This window comes from Lontra canadensis, unplaced genomic scaffold, assembly GCF_010015895.1.
Source record: "Lontra canadensis isolate GAN:19392208 unplaced genomic scaffold, GSC_riverotter_1.0 scaffold188, whole genome shotgun sequence".
Classification (NCBI taxonomy): domain Eukaryota; kingdom Metazoa; phylum Chordata; class Mammalia; order Carnivora; family Mustelidae; genus Lontra; species Lontra canadensis.
The window spans coordinates 511,740-531,221 of NW_022631182.1; the positions used below are offsets into that span (position 1 = coordinate 511,740).

The following is a 19,482-nucleotide window of genomic DNA, read 5'->3' on the forward strand; positions in this document are numbered from 1 at the left end:
TTATCCTGGGCCTTTCTTCCAACCTCCACTCCAGGGAGAAAGCCTGCACTGGCCTGGGGGGGATGAGGAGCTTGAAAGGCTCTGGCCCCAGTCCTTCATTACGGGGAGAAGGTGGCCATCCGAGGGCACAGTCTTGTCCCTCCAAAGGCACGGCTGGCCTGTGCTGATCGTTGCTCCTGGCCAGCGGCTAGGTTCTAGAACCTACCTCATTTCTCTCTGAGGAACTGCACCCCTATTCTCCTCTTTCTGTCCTCTGGAATCCCAAAGGGCTTAGAGGGTGGGGACCCAGGAAGTTGCTCTTGGCTTTGTCCCCCTTTCTGCTGCTTTGCTCAAAAGCTGGAAGGGGGCAATTCTCCCCTCTTTGTCCCTCTGCTCCCTCTTCTCTGGCCGGCACAATCGCTTTTCCATTTCCCTGTATTTAAATCCATTCACTTCCATCCCGCCTGCTGCCATCTCTCATTTCAGTCTCTCTCCCACTCTGCCGGCTTCAAAATGCAGGTTCTGCCCCTTTGAAAGGAAAAGGCTGGGCAGGACCCATGGGTCAAACTTGGACCTGATGTGTTCCTTTGGTGTAGGGCCCAGAGCCAGCGATTTCTGGAGGGTCTAAAGGCTAACTCGAGAGGGGCTGGGGCTGCGGGGTGCCCCATGGACAGCCCTCATCTACCTGGCTGGGTGCTTCCCATGGACACACCTGCACCCGGGAGATTGTGAAGGCGTCCAACACCGTGGCCCACCGAGGGCTTGCGTCTGCAGCTCCTGGGAGGCTGGCAAAAACGGCAGTTATGGGGTGTGTTAGAAGAATATGGGTTTTCTTGGTTTTCCCGGAATGAGGAAGCTCCTCAGAGTCCCCTGAGGAACTACTTTGAAAAGTCAATGCAAACCTTTCAAGGAAAGGAAAGAAGAAAGCAAAAAAGAAAGAACATAGACGTATATGCCTTACATATGACTATATGGAGCCTCGTAGAGACGTCTGTACGAGGCCGCCTTGATTTCAGCCTATCCTTCCCCAGAGAGGCCATGCTGGTAGTGAATGGAGTGCCACGAGGGGCTGAAAGCACCCGTGTCGGCATGATCTAGTCCCCTTGGAAGAGCAGTCTCTCCATTCGGGGCGCGTACTGCTTTCCCAAAGTCCGCACTAGGACTGGAGTACGCACACAGACGTCATCTTTGTGATTCTGCTCCGGAAAACCTATCTATCTAACAGCACTCGGTTAGTCATTTGCTTTGTTTTGAGAGGAATGGAATGCATTTTAGTTTTCATAAGTTTTGGGGAGGGAGAACCCTCTGCTGGGGGAGAGGGGAGCGGGGGCAGGGTCAAGCCATTCAACTTGCTGGCTGGAGGTGGAGACAGGTCGTTTCCTTTCTCCCCTGTGACTAATCCAGACAGGAAAACCTCCAAGGGTGCCATTGAATGCCACACCTGGGGCCGTACCTTCCGGTGCCCAAACGTCTCCCAACTCAGGCCAGGGCTGGACACAACAGGTAGGTCCAGCCATGGTCCTGGGGATCTTTCCTTCCTATCTACATTCTTCTTTCCTTCTTCAAAACTCAGTTTGTCTCCCCCTCTCCTCTACACGTTCACTTTCTTCCCTTCTCTCTCTCGTGTTCCTCCTCCCTTCCCCTCCCTGTCCATTCAACTTGCCTCAAAAAGAAAACTATTTTCGGGGGCGGGGGGGGGGTCTCCTTAGCTGTTTGCTTCTCCGCTGTTGCCGGTTTGAAAGTTGAGACCTTGCTAGAGATTCCGAGGTCCTCAGTTTCCTCAAATAGATAGATATATGTATTTTTTTTTTTTCCCCTTAAATGAGATGAAATGAGTGGCGTCCTGGGGTGGAGGGAGGTGCTGGCTGGAGTCGGGGCTGGGGGTGGGAGGGGTGAGGGAAGGACGGGGAGGGGACGCGTCACTCAACGTTGCTGCTGTCAAAGGTGTGGCACTGAAAGTCCCCATCGACATACTCCATGCCTGGCAGCTTCATTCCGTACTTGTCCACGCACCAGCAGATACCACGTTTGCGGCCACGGGAAGGCTTGCACTGAGGTGGGGAGAACGATAGGCAGTGAGGATGGCGGTACCCCGCCGCCCCCTTCCCCGGGGTGGGGGGCTCTGCTCCTGCCTGGCCCTTGTTCTGGCCCTGCTCCTTGTCTTCCCTGTCCCAACCCTCAGGGTTCTGATATGCCCCCTGCACGGGGGACGGCCCCAGGGGGAATGCTCATTTAGACAGTCTGCCAGTGGCTAGCTCTTACAATCTCCTTTCTGTCCCCCATCCAGGGTCTCCAACTTGGGATTCTCCATAGGATTACGTGATCTGATGATGATGATGGTGATGGTGCATCATTTCTACAGTACCAGACACTACTTAACACTTCCTGCAGAGTACAGACTGTAAGTGCTTTATAAAGATTAATCCCTAATCCGTCAAAATTGCATAAGGACTGCAGGTACAATTATCATTTTGCATGAGAGACTGGAGGCAGAGACATTAAATAACTAGGTAAGGAGGACGAAGCTCAGAAGGGGGAAGGCCAATAATTGACTCAAGGGCGTCTGGCTCTTGACCCCCAACTTAGATGAAGGGAACCCATAGGGAGCATCAGGGCCACCTGGGAGGGAAATTGTTAGAAATGCAGAAGTCTCAGAGCCCATCCCTGAAACTCTGGGGTGGGACTCAGCAATCAGTGTTTTGATAAGCTTTCCAGGTGATTCCGATGCTCCAGAAACAGGGAGCCTAAGGTATTAGTATTACTAATACTATACTAATACTAAGTGTACTAATACTAATACTAATACTATATTAAGTATTACTGGTTTAACCAACAGCAGTGCTGCCCAAAGGGTAGCCTGGCTGTGAATGGGACGTAAATGATTAGCTGCCTCTGAACATTTGTTTTGCAGTCCTTATCTCTGTGCATGTGTTTATGTGTGTGCTCATCAGAAAACAGTATACATAGCATGTGAATGACACAGTGATATAAAGTTTCCTTTTTAAGGAATTCACGTTAGTGAGGGGGATCACTAAAACAGAAGCAGACTACAGTACAGGAGGGAGCGGGGAAAGTTCCGAGTGGGGTACTCGCGTGGATATTGGGGGTTCCAGAAACACTATTGTTAACGACAGAAACCGTAAGCATTGAGAGGAAAAGGTTTTCTGGCAAGTGCCGCTTTCAGGAGCCCTCTGAACTTGGGCACGTGGGACGGGGGCGTACCTGCTTTCTCTTGTAGAATCCTTTGCGGTCACAGTTGGGCAGGTACACAGCTCGAGGCACCATGCGGGGGCTGGCTTTGAGCTCCTGCAGGGAAGCTTCCATGTGTCTACGGCAGGGGCCCTGTGTGAAGACGGTGGGGGTGAGAGATGTGGCAGGAGCTGAGAGGAAAGCATCTCTACATGCAGAATGCATGGCCCAGGGCACTGGGGGCCAGAGGATATATGGAGAATTTTGTTCCAACTAGTCGCTCCCAAAGATTTCTCCTCTTTGTACCTGTCATGCTCCCTGGGTGTAGGAAGTGTGCAAAGCCTGCAGAGTCCACGAGACTCACCTGCTCAGATTCTTGTCTCATCTCAGGGGCAGAGATGACCCGGGGATGGGCAGTGTTCTCAGCACCCCCCACAAACTTGGACTGGGTCAGCTTCTTTCTGCGGTCCTTCTTCACGGCCTCAGCCTTCAGCTCGGAGATGCGGGTATGCTTGGGCCGGAAGATCTTGGGCGAGTAGGTCTCCTCTGCCATCTCGGAGGTGGTCGGTTCCTCGTGCTCATGGGAGTCTCTCTCTGCAGGGGAAGGAGGCAGAGGGTCAGTCTCTGGGGCAGAGCCTGAGGCTCGGAGGGTGTCTGCCCTCCAGGAGCTTCCCTGACTGGGGGGAAGCAGGAAGAGGATGGAGGAGTCAGCACTCGTCCAAGAGCTGGGACGTTGGTCGCATGATTGGAGTCCAGTGGAGCAAATCTAGGAAGACTTTGCGGGGTTGAAAAGACCAGGCTGATCAAAGAGGGCGGGTCGGACAGGAGGGAGAGGACATGCTGGGGGCAGGAAGGGGATAGTGGAAGGGAAGGGGCCCCTGGGGGCGCTCAGGCACTGGTGAGGGTCTTGCTCACCGAGGGGCTGGCAAGGTAGCCGGGCAGTGGCTGGGGTGGCCCAGAAGGGCACCAAGTGGAGATGCAGGCTGATGGAGGAAAAGAGGTTACAGCCCAGTTGGACAGGAGGTGATGTCTATCCCCACGTGGGGTCTTCATGCTTCCAGGACTGTTGGAACGCAGATTTTGGGAAACCGGGAGCAGGAGGGTCCTTGGGGTCCAGACTAGCAGGGTGGTGGGGAGCATCACGGCGAGGAGGGGACCTGAGAGAGCCAGACATGTGGGTCTGGCAGGGGTGCAGTGCGGGTGGGTGGGGGACCTGGAACCCCAAGGCCCTGCTCTGGCTCAGGGCTGGGTCTGTGTTCTGGGCCCTGGGAGGCTGAACATAATTCAGCTCCAGGCCAAGAGAGGCGGACAGCTGGCTGGGACTAGAGCAGTTATATATAGGACAGACTTGGTGACAGTCTATACTTAGCTGACTTATGACCTTTAAAGAAGTAGGACTTTGTTCATTTATTTGTTGATCTGATAATTCCAGTCCCTGGCCTTTTCTCCATCCACAGACTTCCAGTACATTCTTATCTCGCAGGCACCCTTCTCTGGGGCTCCCTTTCTCTTCTCGGCTCCTTGACCCCGCCAGCCTCGGCAGATCCAGAGTGAGGAGGGCTCCACTGCTCTTTCCAGGTGGGCAAGATGTGGCCAGGATGCCCACAGTGAGACTGCGTATAAGGTGGGCCAGGCAGGGGTGTGGCAGCCTATCTTAACTGCCTCTTTTGTTTTCACATTTTAGAAAGAGAAGAATAGGGCTCTGGAGTGACCCCAAATAACTTGGATGAGATGAAGGAAAATCCTCTCCTCCACCCGCCTCACTGTCACTGGGCTCTCCAGGAACCACGGTGACAAGGCCCTGGAATGGAGAATAGAAGGAGAGGGATCCAAGGAAGGAGGGAGAGGAGATGCACAGGGAAGGAGAATCTTGGTGAGAAGACACTGTTTTGTGCCCCCAGGGGCAGGAACCCTCTCTCCAGGGGAAGTACCAGGTGTGGGTTAAGGGAGATGTGTGGGGACCTGGCCTAACCAGGTCCGGACGGCAGGTGGCAGGAAACCCCTGAGCACCTGTTTGTCTCTTGGCTTGGGATTTGTCAAACTTAATTGAATAGGTATCCGGTCTTTAAGGCCCTGGCAGAGGCGTTCCCCGCCCTGAAGAAGCCTCCAGAGGTCTGCAGTGTTTTGGGTGGTTAGCTGATTTGGATCTTTCTCCACAGAGGAGGAAGGGAAGTAGTCACCGGAGAGGGAGATGATGGGGAGAGAGCAAACGGCAAAGCAATGGGTGGGCTTTCTCTGAGCAAAATTCTGTGCCAGGTCCCCATCCCCCACTTTTGGTCTTTCTGTCCCTCTTCCCACCTTGGCTTGACTCTGTGTTACGACTCTCCAAATCTGCTGTGATTGTTCACCAGCATGGCGATGTGCCTGGTAGGCAGAGGAGAGCCTTCTAGGGTTAGCTAAAGGAGGGATGTTTGGAGTGAAGCAACTTTCCTTGATTGTGGGACAAGCTAGCATGGGGTGGCGTGCAGAGGGGAGCAGAGCCTGCTTGGGGTACTCTGGACAAACCGAAAGACTAGGGCTCTGTGATCTAGTACATAGGCCCAAATTTGAGGCTCAGGTCTCGGGGAGAGGTGCGTGGAGAGGAAAAGCTGACTGTGGCTCAGAAGGGTGGCTGAGCCTATCTTGCTGGGTGATCTGAGATGCCTCACTCCACCTCTCTGGGCATCACCAAGCATCCTGACCCTGAAAAAGCGGTTGGCCACTGGTAGGAGAGAGGACAAGAGATGGTTGCCACTGAAAGGTGGGGGGGCATTCTGGGGGTGGGTGGTCACGCCCTTTCCCTAATCGAGATTGTAAGCAGATGAAGTGAGGCAAGACGGGTGGGAGGGCCGGGAGCTGACCAGCACCTGTGAGAGGGCTGGACGGCAACTCTAGAGGCTGCTTCAGCTGATGCTGGAGGGCCAGTAAATTGTCCTCAGGGGCACCTGTGTGGCTGGGCTCTAGGGGTTCCCTCTTCCACCGGGAGATCCCAGGAAGGTGCTTACTCCCAGTGGCAGACAGTACCAGCTCCTGGAATCCTTCCACTAGACCGTTAGGTCCATCTCCCTGTGTCCAAGCAGGAACAAAGACATGAATGTGTCTCAGAGTACTCTGTCTAGTTCTTAAAGACATCTGGTCAGAGGGTGTCATGCCCTCCGCCACCAGATGTGATGCCACTTTTCACGAGGCTTCTCTCTCTGACCTTAGTGGACGTGGATGGAGGCATGCTGGCTCACTGCACACCGTGTACTGACAGCTCTTCTCAAGACCCTCCCTCTTCTGGGACCTTTTCTAAGAAATGCTGTGAGCTGCCCTTAACCTTGATTCACTCTTCCTGGGAGGAGGAAGGGGCTGTTCACAGGGGCTCAGTGAACTTGGGAGCAAATTTCTTTAACCTTAGTCTTTTCTCTGAAACTGTTCTGGCCTTGGGGCTAAGCACATGTTGATACTGGAAAACGGTGTTGATTCCCATATGTTCTTGTATGTTCCTTAAGGAACTCAAAGCACTTCTGCAAACCCTCTCTCCTTCCCTAGGGTCACAGAGGTAGGGTTCCTGAGGGCATGCTTTCCCCAGTTCACAGGCTTTTTGGCTGCTTCTGAAGGTCAGGCTTAAAGTTTTCATGTGCCTCCCGGTTTTGGTGCCACGTGACCCCGTGGGACCTGTTACACAGAGAGCAGGACAGTGGAGTAGCAAAGATACTCATCAGGGTTTTGTGGTCCCCTGCAGGCTGCAGAGACCGCAGAAATGTAGCAAAACCCCATGCAGAGCTACAGAGATTAAAAGGCTGGAAAGTAAGACCAGAGTTGGAATGCCAGAGCCTGCGAGCCCTACTCAGCAGCTTCCTGGCCAAGTCATAAATAGGCTTTCAGTTTGGGCAGGGTTTACGTTTTAGATAAGACAAGCGGGCACACGTAGACAGGTGGCTCCTGTGATCTTTCATCGAGAGAAAATGGACCAAGGTTGCAGAGGGGATTTAGGTGGATGAAAGGGAGGACTTCCTGGTGAAGTTGCCCTGCCCTCGAACAGCAAGGGAAGTTGTAAGTGCCCGAGGCTCTAGAGGCTGTTCCACAAGCAGGCCAATACCTCTCATGGCCAGTAGATGGCGGAGTAGACTGATGGCCACGCAACATGTCCCCAGCGCTGGTTTCTGGGGACTGCAAGCAATTTTCAGATCTGGGACTTAGGTGCTGCCCTCCCTGGCTTCTCTGACAGCTACCCCAATCCTCTCCTTCTGTGTATCTGCAGCACGCATTTCAGGAGTCAGGGGGATGGACGGGTGAGGACTGGAAAAAACCCACATACCAGGAGGGTGAGGGCAGGTATGAGAGCTGGAAGCTCAAGGGGGGACAAGGCAGACCTGTGCCTAGCCCCATGCTGCTTCTCTAATCTGTAGCTGAAAAGTAATCCGGGGTAGAAGAGAGACCTGTCTGGGGTCCCCCCTTCCCACCTCTAGATGTCATTTTGAAAGGATTCTGCAGCAGATGGAAAATATGGAATGCTCAGTATTGTTCCCTCCTGCAAGGGTAGCAGAGGCATGGCCTGTGAATTTCTTGATCTCATCCGAAGACCATGGAAGCGAGGGTTACCATATTGTCCTGATGATTGCCTTTCAGGTGGGTTCTGAGTCTGGTCTGCCTTGCAGCCAGCTCTCTAATGGCCCCTGCCCCTGCCATGTCGGGGTGGCCAGCTCAGCCCCTCCTTCATTCATAAGGCACTCCCGGGTCACGCTGCTGCGCCAGCCTCCACGGAGGCACACACAGGTACACAGTCCTTCCTCTGGCAATGCGAACACCTGCTTGAGGACTACGCCATCTCCCTGTCCCAGCAAACACAGAGGGTGTCTGGCTGTAGGCCCTGCTGCTATGGACCCGGAGACCTCCTAGGGTGGGCAGCGCCACTCACACCAGAGCGTACCATGCCTGTTTCCCACTCAAGCTCTCTCGTGGGGGCCGTCTAGTGCGCCAGCAGATGCAGGCACATGCTCTTAAGAAGCCTTCTGATACCATCCTGCTCTCCAGTCTGGCGATGGACTGGAGCGATGTTGGGGACCTTGCTGCCCTCTGCCGTCTAACCCTCCATCCTGGGACTCTTAGTCATTCCCTAGCACCATAAACGCCTGGTCCAGGGCTTGTGGTAGTTTCCCACTCTATCTTAACCTCATCATTGAACTCCAGAGAACTCGGGGTGGCCCAGATACTGCGACGTTGCTTACGGAAATTGAAGAAACCAAAGCGTACTCAGAATTCACAGCTCAGGAGGAATGTAGGGCTTTGCCAGGCCCCCTGGACCTGGGGAGAGGAAAGTCTCTTTTTCTAGCCAGGAGACAAGATGGGTTTGCCCAGAATCTCTCTACAAGGAATGAAAAGGGGAGCTCGGTTTCCTCCGGCTTTCATTCTAACTCCTTTGGTGGAATTTAAACAGTAAACTTCTTAAGGGTGGAGCTTTGTCATCTATCTTTTTCTCTCCATTGTATGGTATTCAGTATATAATCTTTAAATGGGGAGATGCACAGATTTCCTGGAGTGGTAAAGAGAAGTGGGTCTAGAAGCGCGCCTGTAACATAAGCTCGGGCATGCCACAGTTCCGTGGATGCCTCGAGAGCTCACCTCGCTCATGCTCTGGCCTGTAAGCTTTTAGCTGCTGCAGAGGGAGCCAAGAAGCAGAGGAACATGTCTCGGGGGATGGGAACAAGCTGGGGCTCCCCTGGGTTTACAGGGCTTCTTTGATCTAAGGTTGTGCTATCCATGACAGTACTCACTAGCCACATGTGGCCACTTAAATGAATAAATATTAAATCAAATTACAAATTTAGCTCCTCAGTTGCTCTATCCACTTTTCAAGGACCCATGACCACAGTGGAGAGTGGCTGCTGCGCTGGCAGAGCAGATAGAGGGCATTTTCCTCCCTGCAGAGAGTCCCATTGGACAGCTGGTCAGAGGGCACTGATCCACGCCAGGCTGTGGCTAGATGCTCTGCACCCCTCCCCACTTTGCCCTGTTTCCCCGCCAACCTCCATCCTCCAGCTTTTTGCTAGGACATGAAGCTTACGGGGGAATGATGGATCAGCCGCTCACTGTTTAAAAAACTGTGAGATGTGTTCCAGTCTCCTGAAGTCTGACCGTTTCCCAGCTGTGCATGCCAAATGGATCAATGACACTGTGTGTGCATGCCTTTGCATAAAGAGTGCAGGCACAGGGAGGGGCTGCTGAGCCTTCCAGGGGAACTACAGTGTGCCTCCTCCTACCCATTCCATCCCTGGCCAGTGTCTGCCTTGCTCCGATCTCTCTTGGAAGACACTGTTTTCTTTTCCTCTGTGGTCAGTAACAGACGTGCATGTTCTGGGCTCTTTTTAACGTGAATTACGGGCTGAGAAGGAAAGGAGCGCTGTCTTTTCAAGAGGAAAACAAACCCAAACAACCGTGATCCCAAGGAACAGTTGCAAAAAGACACTGGAGGAGAAATTTGACGTGGGGTGAATGGCAGAGGCGGGGAGCAGGTTCAGAGCCTCAGTGACTAGACAAGGAGGACAACAGGCTTACCCTGCTGAAATCCTTTCCAGCCCTCACTCCGTTTCAGTCCAGGAAAACTAAGGGACTTAGATGCTCTAGACCAACATGAAGTTGGCCAGTGTGGGGATGTAACATCTCTATCCTAAACAGAGAAATAGAGACACCAGATAGCCTGGTGCATGAACAGTCAGAAGAGTCGGACTGCCAGAAAGTGTGACTGCCAGCCCCAGGCAAGAGCAACCAGTCCTCACCGGGAGAACTCCCTCCGAAGCATCCCCCTGTCTAATGGCATTCCTTCATGGTGCATCAAGGCACCACGTTTCCTTCCAAAAGGTGCAGAGAGAAGAGGTGACCAGCTGCCCTCGATGGCATAGATAGCTGCTGTCAAGTTGGTGACACTCCCCAGGACGAAAGGCTGGGGTCCCACCCACACATCTCTCACTGTCTTGGGAACAGAGGTACAGAAAGGATCCCCCTCAACTTTCTCCCCTACGGCCAAAGGAGGGTGGAGGGCGGAGACTCCAGTACACGATTTCTTGATCTCTGGGAGACAGGTGGTGATACATTTACACACATGAGAAATACACACTTATGTACAATGTCCTAGATGAGTATCTCTGGCTGGGTTTCTCTAGAACTGGGAAAGGTATAGCACGCTCATTGGAAACGTTTCTATCTAATCAGAATGGAATGGAGGGGTAGGTGCAAAGCAGCCATTCGGAGGAGAGGAAGAGGAAGCACTGGGCCATTTCTCTGACCTGGCTACACTTCCACTCATGACTCACCACAGCCCATTCAGAACATTACAGTTAGGCAGCCACCTCCCTTGAGAATGGTCCTGGATGACCAGAAGGGGGTGGCAGGGAGCAGGCAGCCAGAGCCCTCCCCAGGACCCCTAAGAAAAGAGAGCTGCTGGGTGTTAAACAAGAGTCCTGTGGTGTCTGGCAATCTAGATTCAGATTCTTCCTTTTGGGCTCTTTGGGGCAGGAGGGGAGAGTGGAGATGTTACTTCCCTTCTCAGGTTGGGGGCAGGGGCACTTGCGGGTGGCGTCTGTACTTTCCAGTTGGGTAGGCTACTAGCCACATGTGGCCATTCGAGCTTGAAATGTGGCTAGTGGGGTTGAATTTAAAAATTTATTTCATTTAGGGGAGTCTGGGTGGGTCAGTCCGCTGAGCGTCCAACTCTTGATTTTGGCTCAGGTCATGATGTCAGGGTCCTGGGATGGAGCCCCGAGTCAGGCTCCCACATGATGTGGGTCCCGCTTAAGATTCTCTCTCTCCTCCGTCTGCCCCCAATTCAAAGAAAAATTATTTCATCGAAATTAATTTCAATTTAAAAACTAATACTCAGTGTGGTTATTGGAAACTTTTTGAGTGTGTCTGGAAGGACTCAGGTGTATGAATCCAGTTCCTCAACTGTAAATTGTATGAAACTTAAATATACAGAAACTTAAATATACAGTATTTTTAATGCAAAGTTTGGTCCAAATTCAGACGTGCTGTAAATGCAAACTACACCTCCGATTTCAAAGACTGCATATGGAAGAAAGAATGTAAAATATCTCATTGTAACTGCTTGAGTGTATGTAGATATGATAATATCTTGGAAACATGGAATTAAAATAGTATGGTTAAAATGAATTTCACCTGTTTCTTTTGCCTTTTTAAAAAAATGTGTGACTAGAAAATTTGAAATTACATGTGTGACTTGTACTGGACTTCAACTGGCCAGTGCTGCTCTTAAGGGTCTGGGACGAGGGGCCTCTTCAGTGGGGTGACAAAGAGAACGTGGAGACCAGTCAGCTCAGCTGTGATGGTACAACCCGAATGGTTCAGGATAACTAGGGCCCAACTCATCTGTGGGGACCAGCAGAGGTCAAAGGTCACCAGGTTCTGAGTACAAATTTGGTCTCGGCCTTGCCTCAGGTTTTGGCAAGGGAAGGACCATGTCTGATGGTTGAGGTGGAGGGACGACAAATGAGGTAACTAATCTCTTTATATTTAAACTCCACTGGGGTGCACCTGGCAGGTCTAACCTATTGGGAAGAGGACCTTAACCTATCTGCTTTCTCCTTCAGATTCTTACGAATTCTCTCTGCCATTCCTCAGATCCATCTGAAGCCCCCAGCTGTAATCAAGAGGCCTGTCTCCCTTCTCCTTTGGAAGGATGGCCAACATCCCTGCCTGTGTTCACAAACCCGGTGATTTTCTTGCTCTCTTCCTTAGGGACTCTTGGGGGCAGTGGTTTTCTCTTCCTGCTCCTACCCCCTGGAGCTCGGGTCTCCTCGTCCTGCTTGCCTGCCTCCATGAAAGGCCTGTGCTGGTGGGGGCTGGTTGCCATGGGAAGCTGGCTGCTTCTGGGCCATGTTCTCCTTCTGCATGGTGGGCCAGTGAGGGCCTGCCTGCCTTCCCACATCAGGAGAGAGCTCCCTGCAGTTCAGCAAAGGAAGTTGAGTCCATGGACCCAAAGTCTGGGCTCAGCACTGTCCCTTTCCACCCTCCTTGTCCCCACCCCTCACTAAACAACTGGCCTAGGCCAGTCTTGCTTCCAAGACTATGGAGGAAAAGGGAGACAACAGAGTGTGATTGAAAATAGAAAGTGTGTTGTGTTCTCCACTTTGGGGCCATGTCACTTCTTCCCTTAAAAGACAGCACTCTCCCCCAGTTCGTCTTCACAACCCCTACTATAGGAAGACAAGTATTGTGCCATATTTGCTGAAGGCCTTGTGGCACGTTAGGCAGGGCCCCAGCAAAAGCCCAACTGACAAGTGACTCTACCCTCCACCTCAGTGTTCTCATCTGTAAAACCATCACTTTGAGTGCTATGATCTGTGGGTTCTCTCCAGCATTAACACTCTTGGATCAATACCTAGACCATTCCTGGGGAGACACTAGGACTGAGCTGAGCCAAGTGGCCAGGTAAAAAAAAGACACTTTGTCTCTCACTGAGGTTTTCAGTAGCTCCTCTGGATTTATATATATATGTATATATAAAAGGCATCATAATAGAAATCATGGAAAGAAATGGAACCGGAAACACAAGTGGGAGATCTTCTGGATATGGGGCAGTGGGGAGTAGAAGCTTAGAACCAGCTTCCTTGTTTATTTCCTTATTTATTTTTGCAAATATGCAATAAATCTCATTGTTTTGGAAAACACATCCAGATTGCCATTTAAGGATGTTCTCTGGGGACTGGAACTTTTGGATCAGCATAGTAAAAATGCAAAACAAAAACTCAGACAAAACCCTTCCAAATTGCCTCCTCGTCTCTCACCACATCCAACCTCCCTCCACCCTCCCCCTTCACTTCTGCTCCCTGTTGGTCCCTCACTGGTACCTGGTCTGTTTATGGAGTTCTTCCAGTTTCTGGGTGCAGTGGGCTTGGAATGTGTGCATCCCTTCTCCGAAGTATCGATGTTCGATGCATTAAATAACGCAAAGTTTCAAAGGCATTGCTCAGGTACAAAGTAAAAACTACAGATAAAAATCACCTTCCTTTCCTGCTAGCCATCTCCCCCTCCTGTGCCCCCCCACCCCTTATTGAGGGGCCCAGGGCTTCTGTTGGGATTCCTGCTCCCATGCCCTTTGCTGTAACTCTCATAGTGACCTCTGCCTCCTAGGTCAGCCTGGTCCTCCCTCTGCAGCTGCAAACCCACCTGTCTGCTCAAATCCAACCCAAGCCCCAGCACTGACTGGCAGCTGCTCCAACTTAAAATCCAAGTCCCCAAGGAATGCCATGGAGCTAGGGGAAGGAGAAGGGGGGGAGAGTGAGAGGGAGGGAGAAGAAAAGAGAAATATGGTAGAAAATGAGCTCTCACTGTGGCCAACTGTCCTTGCGCTTCCAGTCTGAGCTGACACAGCAGAAAGAGGGGGCGGGAGGCAAGAAAAGTCAAGTTAAAAGCACCATCTCTTGTCTTCCCTGCTCCCACTTTGGTTGGCTCAGGACACAGCCAGCCTCTCAAAGGCTTATTTCAAAGGGAGGGTGTGCGGGTGGGAAAGGAATTTGGCTCCTTTGGTTTTCCATGATCTTGTTCAACCAAGACACAATCTGGCCAATAAACCTAACTCCAGGGCTTGACTTCAACATGGCATTTGGACCAGGCTTGGAGAGGATGCCAGGGTGATGGACGCCAAACATCTCAGAGAAGCAAAGACCGAATTTATTTTTACTTAGGTAATATTTTTTCGTTCCCAGGTCATATTATCTGTCCTCTCTCTCTTATTTCTCAATGACAGAACTAAAACTCAGAACCCATTTCTCCCTGTAACCCAAGCTTAATGTCTCATGCGCTCAGGAGAGATCTCCCAGAACGGGGCAAGTATGTATTTCGCCCTCCTGTCCAGAAAGCCACAAGGGTCCTTCTCCAAACAATGCCCAAGCAAAGCCCGGTGCTTCCTTGGCTGGACCCAGCTCACCCATATTTATTGAGCTTGGATCAATAAATAGCTCCCGTCTCCCGCCTCCCTCCAGCCTCACGCACACTGCTCTCTGTTTCTATATCTATCTTTGCCCCAGAACTGGCCAAAATAAAATGCAGGGCCCAGTGTGCTCTCAGCACCCAATTCCCGGGCAGAGCAGACTCGCTCTCGCGTTGCTCAGCAACGCGCCCAGCAAAACACCAGTCTGGGCCCGCCAGCCCTCAGCTCTTCCTCCCAGCAGCTTTGGCTGCCTGCCAGCTCGCTCTCCTCAGCTCCCCGTTTCGGATTCTGGAAATGCTCAGTTTCTTTTGGTCAAAAAAAGATATGTATCTATATCCATATCTTTCTTCCTTTATGCATATATCTTTTGACTTAGGTGTGCGCATATATATGCATATCCTCTCTGTCTGTATGGCAACCGCAGGAGAGAGAGGCAAAGCCAACTTCTCACTGATGACTTTGGTAAGGAGACATGGTAGTGGGGTGTTGAGGAGCAGAATTTTTGGTCAAGGGAGCTGACACTCTCCTCCCTCTCTCTGGTCATTTCCTTCTCTTTATGAACCCTCTCTGCACCATCTCCAACTTTTGGGGGACCCACGCAACAGTTTTCGAGTTGAAAGGCTCGAGGCAGGAGCGCCTACTATCGTACTGTCTTCCGGGAGGAAGGGGTCAGCTCCTGTTGCCATCCTGTAACAATGGTTGGTCAGGCACCTGCCAAAGAAGGGGTGGAATCCCAAGAAAGTCTGGGGTGGGGAGGGGAGGCACCTTGAAGGTGGGGGTTGAAGAATGGGCGGAAGAGAAGTCTAAAGGGCATCTTGCTTGGGACAAAAACCGATGTGTGTGTGTGTGTGTGTGTGTGTGTGTGTGTGTGTGTGTGTGTGTATGTTATGTTGAACTGGAAAGTTGGATGATGAGCCAATTTGCTCTTCCAAGCAATTGCGCGCGCGCGCGCGCGCGCCTTGCGCGCACACCCTCCACACCAACCACATCACACCAACCACACGGTTGGGCAAATAAAAGCGGGGCCAGAATGCGGCTGAGTGATACCTTGCATACTTTCGATGTGACCGGATTATTACCCAGAGCGCTCGCTTCCTAGTCAGGAAATCGATTCATGCCTTTTCTCCGCCCGTCCCCCAACCCCGTCCCCTCCCCGCCCCCCACCGCCTACCTCCCCCCTCCGCCACCGCCCGGTGCTAAGCTCTTCCAAATCCACATCCCCGAAGATGAGGGCGGCCAGGACCGCCTTCGAAAAGTGGCTCTTAATAAAAATAACTCCACAAACCGGCCTCTAGGGCCTCCGGGGCCTGCGCGTCGCACTCTGCTCCTTTTTGGCAGGCTGCGGTCTGGAGGACCACTGCCTCTCGAAAAGTGGGGGGCGGCTGAGGGCGACAGGCAAACCCTGCAAGCTTTGTGGGGAATCCAGGCTGAACCCAGGAAAGTTCTCCTGCCCCTTCTCAAGCGCTGACGCACTCTTACCCGGCGCGATAGTGTGCAGTTTGTAGTTACGAAAACTCATATTGGGGTGCCCTAATGGACGGGATGGGAGGGGCAAAAAGGGCTTCGCTCCAGTGGGAAACTACACAGAGCGAACATTTAGCTAAGTCTTAAGCCCTTTTGGGGAGGATTAATAACCAGACTGACGTTTCAGAGCCCAGATTTTCGTGTAGAACTCATTAGACTTAAAAAAAAAAAGTGAGATCAGGTAAATCCAAAGGAGCCACATTTTAAGGAAGGAGGGGGGTTAGAACTGTTCTGATCAGAACAAGCAGCTCTGTTAACTTTTTAAACCTTCGACTCCAGACGCAGAGAATTTGGGGGCGGGGCCACTCGGGGGCGGGGCCACTTGGAGGCGGAGGGGAGGCTCCCGGAGCGCGGCTTTTCGGTCTCCGCCCAGTTGATTTTGCATTCTGTGTTTCCAGGGCCCCTCTAGCATTTACACCACACCCACTTGTGATCCAGTTTGAAAGACTGAGGTGGTGGGGGGTGGGGGGTGAGATTAGCACTGGCGGGGAAGTTGCGATGTCTGAGTTCTATATCCCTTCTTGCCCCTATATCCACCTTTCTTCCTAGGTAAAATCTGAACTGGGGCGGGGAAAAAGGAATTAGATTCAGGGACCAACACTCAACAGGGGAACAGAAATCCTTCTTTCCTATTCCTCTCAGGTCCCCCCTCTCCCCTCCACCCCTCCCTGCCGCCGCCGAGCGTGCTAAAGTAATTTTATCCTTCCCGGAAGGAAAAAAAGGCATTTGGCATTTTAAGATGTTTTACCCTATGCCACAAACAATCACACCGAGTCAAGAGCGATGGGTGTGCACGTGGGAGGGGCATAAAAGCCCCCACCCTAAAGGCGTTAGCTTTCAAGCGTTTCTGCGTGTGTGTGAGGGCGCGAGTGGGTGTAGGGATAGAGGGGAAGAAACGCCAGTACGGACTGGTAGGGGGCAGGGGCAGGGGCTGGAAGGGACAAAGGTGGAATCACCACAGAAGACCGGTAACGCCTCTCTCTCCAGGTTCCCAGTTGAAGCAATATTTTAACAAAGAGATTTTTTTTTTCAAGTTTAGAAAAAAACCCATATTGGGTAGGTGGGTAGGTGCGTGGAGGAGGAAGCTGATACAGGAACACGCACCTTCTGAGACTGGAAATTAAGTACCTAGGGGCTTGGACCTGGAGACCAAATGCCCTCAGAGCCAGTATTCAGAAGGAGGGGGAGGAGGTGGGTGGGGAAGGGTGGGGGTAAGGGCGAGGAGAAGGAGCGAAAGCTGCGAGAGGCACGGGTAAGAAAGCAGCCCGGGGTAGCTGGATCCGTCAGGCTCTAATTCCGAGGTGCAAGGACCCTCCCCGCCCTCCTCCCGGGCTACACCCCGGCTCCAAGCCACTTGCTGGCCCAAGCGCGCGGGGCCAGCCTGCCCTGTGTCCCCCGGCCGTGCGCCGCCTAACTGACTGGCACACTGAGCGCGCTCACCGATCTTGGCTTGCTCGCGGTAGCTCTTTTCGTTGAGGCAAACCCCGCGGCCGTGCAGCAGGGCGTGCAGCGGCTTCTCCTCGTCCTGCCGGGGGAGGCAGCGCAGCCCCTGGGCGCAGCGCTCAGTGTAGACGCCGCAAGACTGCCCCTCGGCCAGGGCGCAAGTCATGCAGCAACCGCAGCCCGGCTCTTTGACCAGCTCGCAGCCCAGGGGGCTGGGGGGGCACATGGAGAGGGCTTTCTCGTCGCAGGGCTCGCAGTGCACGAAGGAGCCCAGGCCCTGGGCCGGCCCCGCACAGGAGGCCAGCAGCAGGAGGACCGCGGTGAGCACCATCTTCTCCGAGTCTTCCTCTTTACCTTAGGGCGGGACACGAGAGCGAGCGTGTAGGGAGAGAGGGGCTAAGAGGGCGCCTGGAGAAATTAAAAATTTTTTTTTTCTGGCAGGTAGAGCAGGTGCCCTCCCCCAGACAATTGCAAAACGTAGGGAGAGATGGAGGGCTGAGGTGCCTGCCGGCAAGTCCCAACTGCAAGGATTAAAGGACTTGCAACAGGTTGGGGGGAAAAGAGCCGCGCCAGGTGCACGCGGAGGGAGTGGAAGCCGTAGAAACAACCCCTCCCCCAAGCCAGACCCGCTCAGAATTACAGGGAGGAAAAAGCCAAAAATTGTTCACCCCAAAGCAACCACCGGAATAATGAGCTCGGAGGCTGTGGAGAAGGGAGTGGGGGGGGGGAATGGGGCTGTCTGCAAAAATTTTGTTTAAAGTCTAAAATGCACCCTGCTCCTTTCTAACCTGCAGCTGCCTGCAGCGCGCCGCTGCCGGGGAACAGGTAAGCGGCGGCTGCGGTGTCCGCGAGAGTGGGGGAAAATGTCGAAATCAAGAAATTTAAAAAAAAAAAAAAAGGCCCAAATCCCAAACCCTAACACCTCTTTGCTCCCACTCTGCCACCACCTCTTCGAAATTTGCAGGTTCTCCGTGAAGCTCGAAGAAGGGTGCAAACGGAAGAGGGGTAATTAAAAGGAGCAAGAAAAGAGAAAGAAATCCCACACCGATTTGCCCCTTTCCTAGCTCTTTTCCCCGGCAGAAGTTTCCAAAGAGACTACGGGCTCCGGTGGAGCAGGCGCTTTTAAATAGACGGCCCCTGGCCTCCAGCCAGTTTGTAGCTGCTATTTGAGCTCCCCAACACCCAACCCAGGCGAGGATGCCAAGGAGCTTTGCAGTACAAACTCACACGGGGTGGGGGTGGGGAGAGGCCTTCTAGACACACGGGGGCTCCCCTGAGCTCCCGGAACAGTGCCCCCCTCCCCCCGCAATGTAAGAAAGGGGGTTGGGGGACAGGGCTGGGCTGCCTACGAGGGAGGGGGGGAGTGCGAGTATAAGGGAGAATTGGAGGAGCTGGTGGACACAATGAAGACTAACTGGTCTCCCCCTCCCTCCCACCCCTTAACTAGCCAAGGCCCAGGCTGCAGGGAGAAGCATTTTCTTATTAGCCAAGTGGATATATACAGTGCCCAAGAAATTCTTCCCAAGCTTTGGGAAATGGCTGTCTGCTGGTGTCTAAGTTACTGTGTGAGGGGTGTGTGTGTGTGTGTGTGTGTATGTTTGAAGGGGAGTGTTAGTGTAGGATGGCCAACTGAGGGTAGTGAGCTGAATTAAAAAGAAAGGGGGAAAAAAAAAAAGAAAAGCAAAATTGGATTCCCCCCCTAAAAGCCCAGGAAAGGGGATTTAATTAAGAGCATTTCTCCTGCCCCTGGAGTGTGGAGTGACTGTCTTTGGTCATATGATAAAGAGGTGGCTACTTTCCTTCAGCTCCATTGTTGGCCCAGGGAGGTTTTGTGTGTGTGTGTGTGTACACGCACACACGTCTGCGCACTTGCTCAAGCTTGTGGGTATCTGTGTTGTGTATACTTGTGGGAAGGGATACTCATTCAACAGCATTGTAGGGAGCAGTAAGTTTCAGATACTAGTGCTTCCCAGAAGATGCTAAGTCTGAAAATCTTGCCTGGTGACCTAAGGTACCCTGGTGTGGGGTTTTGGGATGGAAGAAAGGCAGATTGGGGTGATACCTTCCCTTCACATTGGTTTACTGGAGCATTTCTACTGGGTAGGGCCACATCTCTGGAGGGAGTGGTGACAGACCAGAGGTGCACCATGTTACAAGGCTAACTGGCAGGCACAGGTACATCTCAGGACTGAGAGCTGACAGGGCCGTGGGACTTGTTCTGAAGAGATCCTGACCAGGGACATCACTATTCTATTTGAAACCTCAGGCAACCTCTTCAAACACTATTGGGTCCCTGCTTTCCTTAGTGAAACAGAATGAAAGCTAAAGTCTTAAAGGAAGGAAGGTGGTGATTTCCCTTTGTTTCTGAAATCCACATGGCTGGGCTGTGGACTTTACAGCCCGATCAGAGAGAAATGACTTGTCCTTGCGGCCCCATT

The 19,482-nt window shown here is 52.5% G+C and overlaps 1 protein-coding gene across 1 annotated transcript; it reads right to left on the reverse strand.

The window, feature by feature from the left end:
- Nucleotides 1-1,643: 1,643 nt before the first annotated feature.
- IGFBP5 (insulin like growth factor binding protein 5) lies at nt 1,644-18,160 on the reverse strand. The gene is made up of 4 exons (XM_032847444.1): nt 17,042-18,160; nt 3,533-3,762; nt 3,202-3,321; nt 1,644-2,030 (listed from the first exon to the last, which is right to left on the reverse strand). Exons 1-4 carry the CDS (start codon nt 17,373-17,375, stop codon nt 1,899-1,901), a joined length of 816 nt encoding a protein of 271 aa, XP_032703335.1. The 5' UTR covers nt 17,376-18,160; the 3' UTR covers nt 1,644-1,898.
- Nucleotides 18,161-19,482: the final 1,322 nt, after the last annotated feature.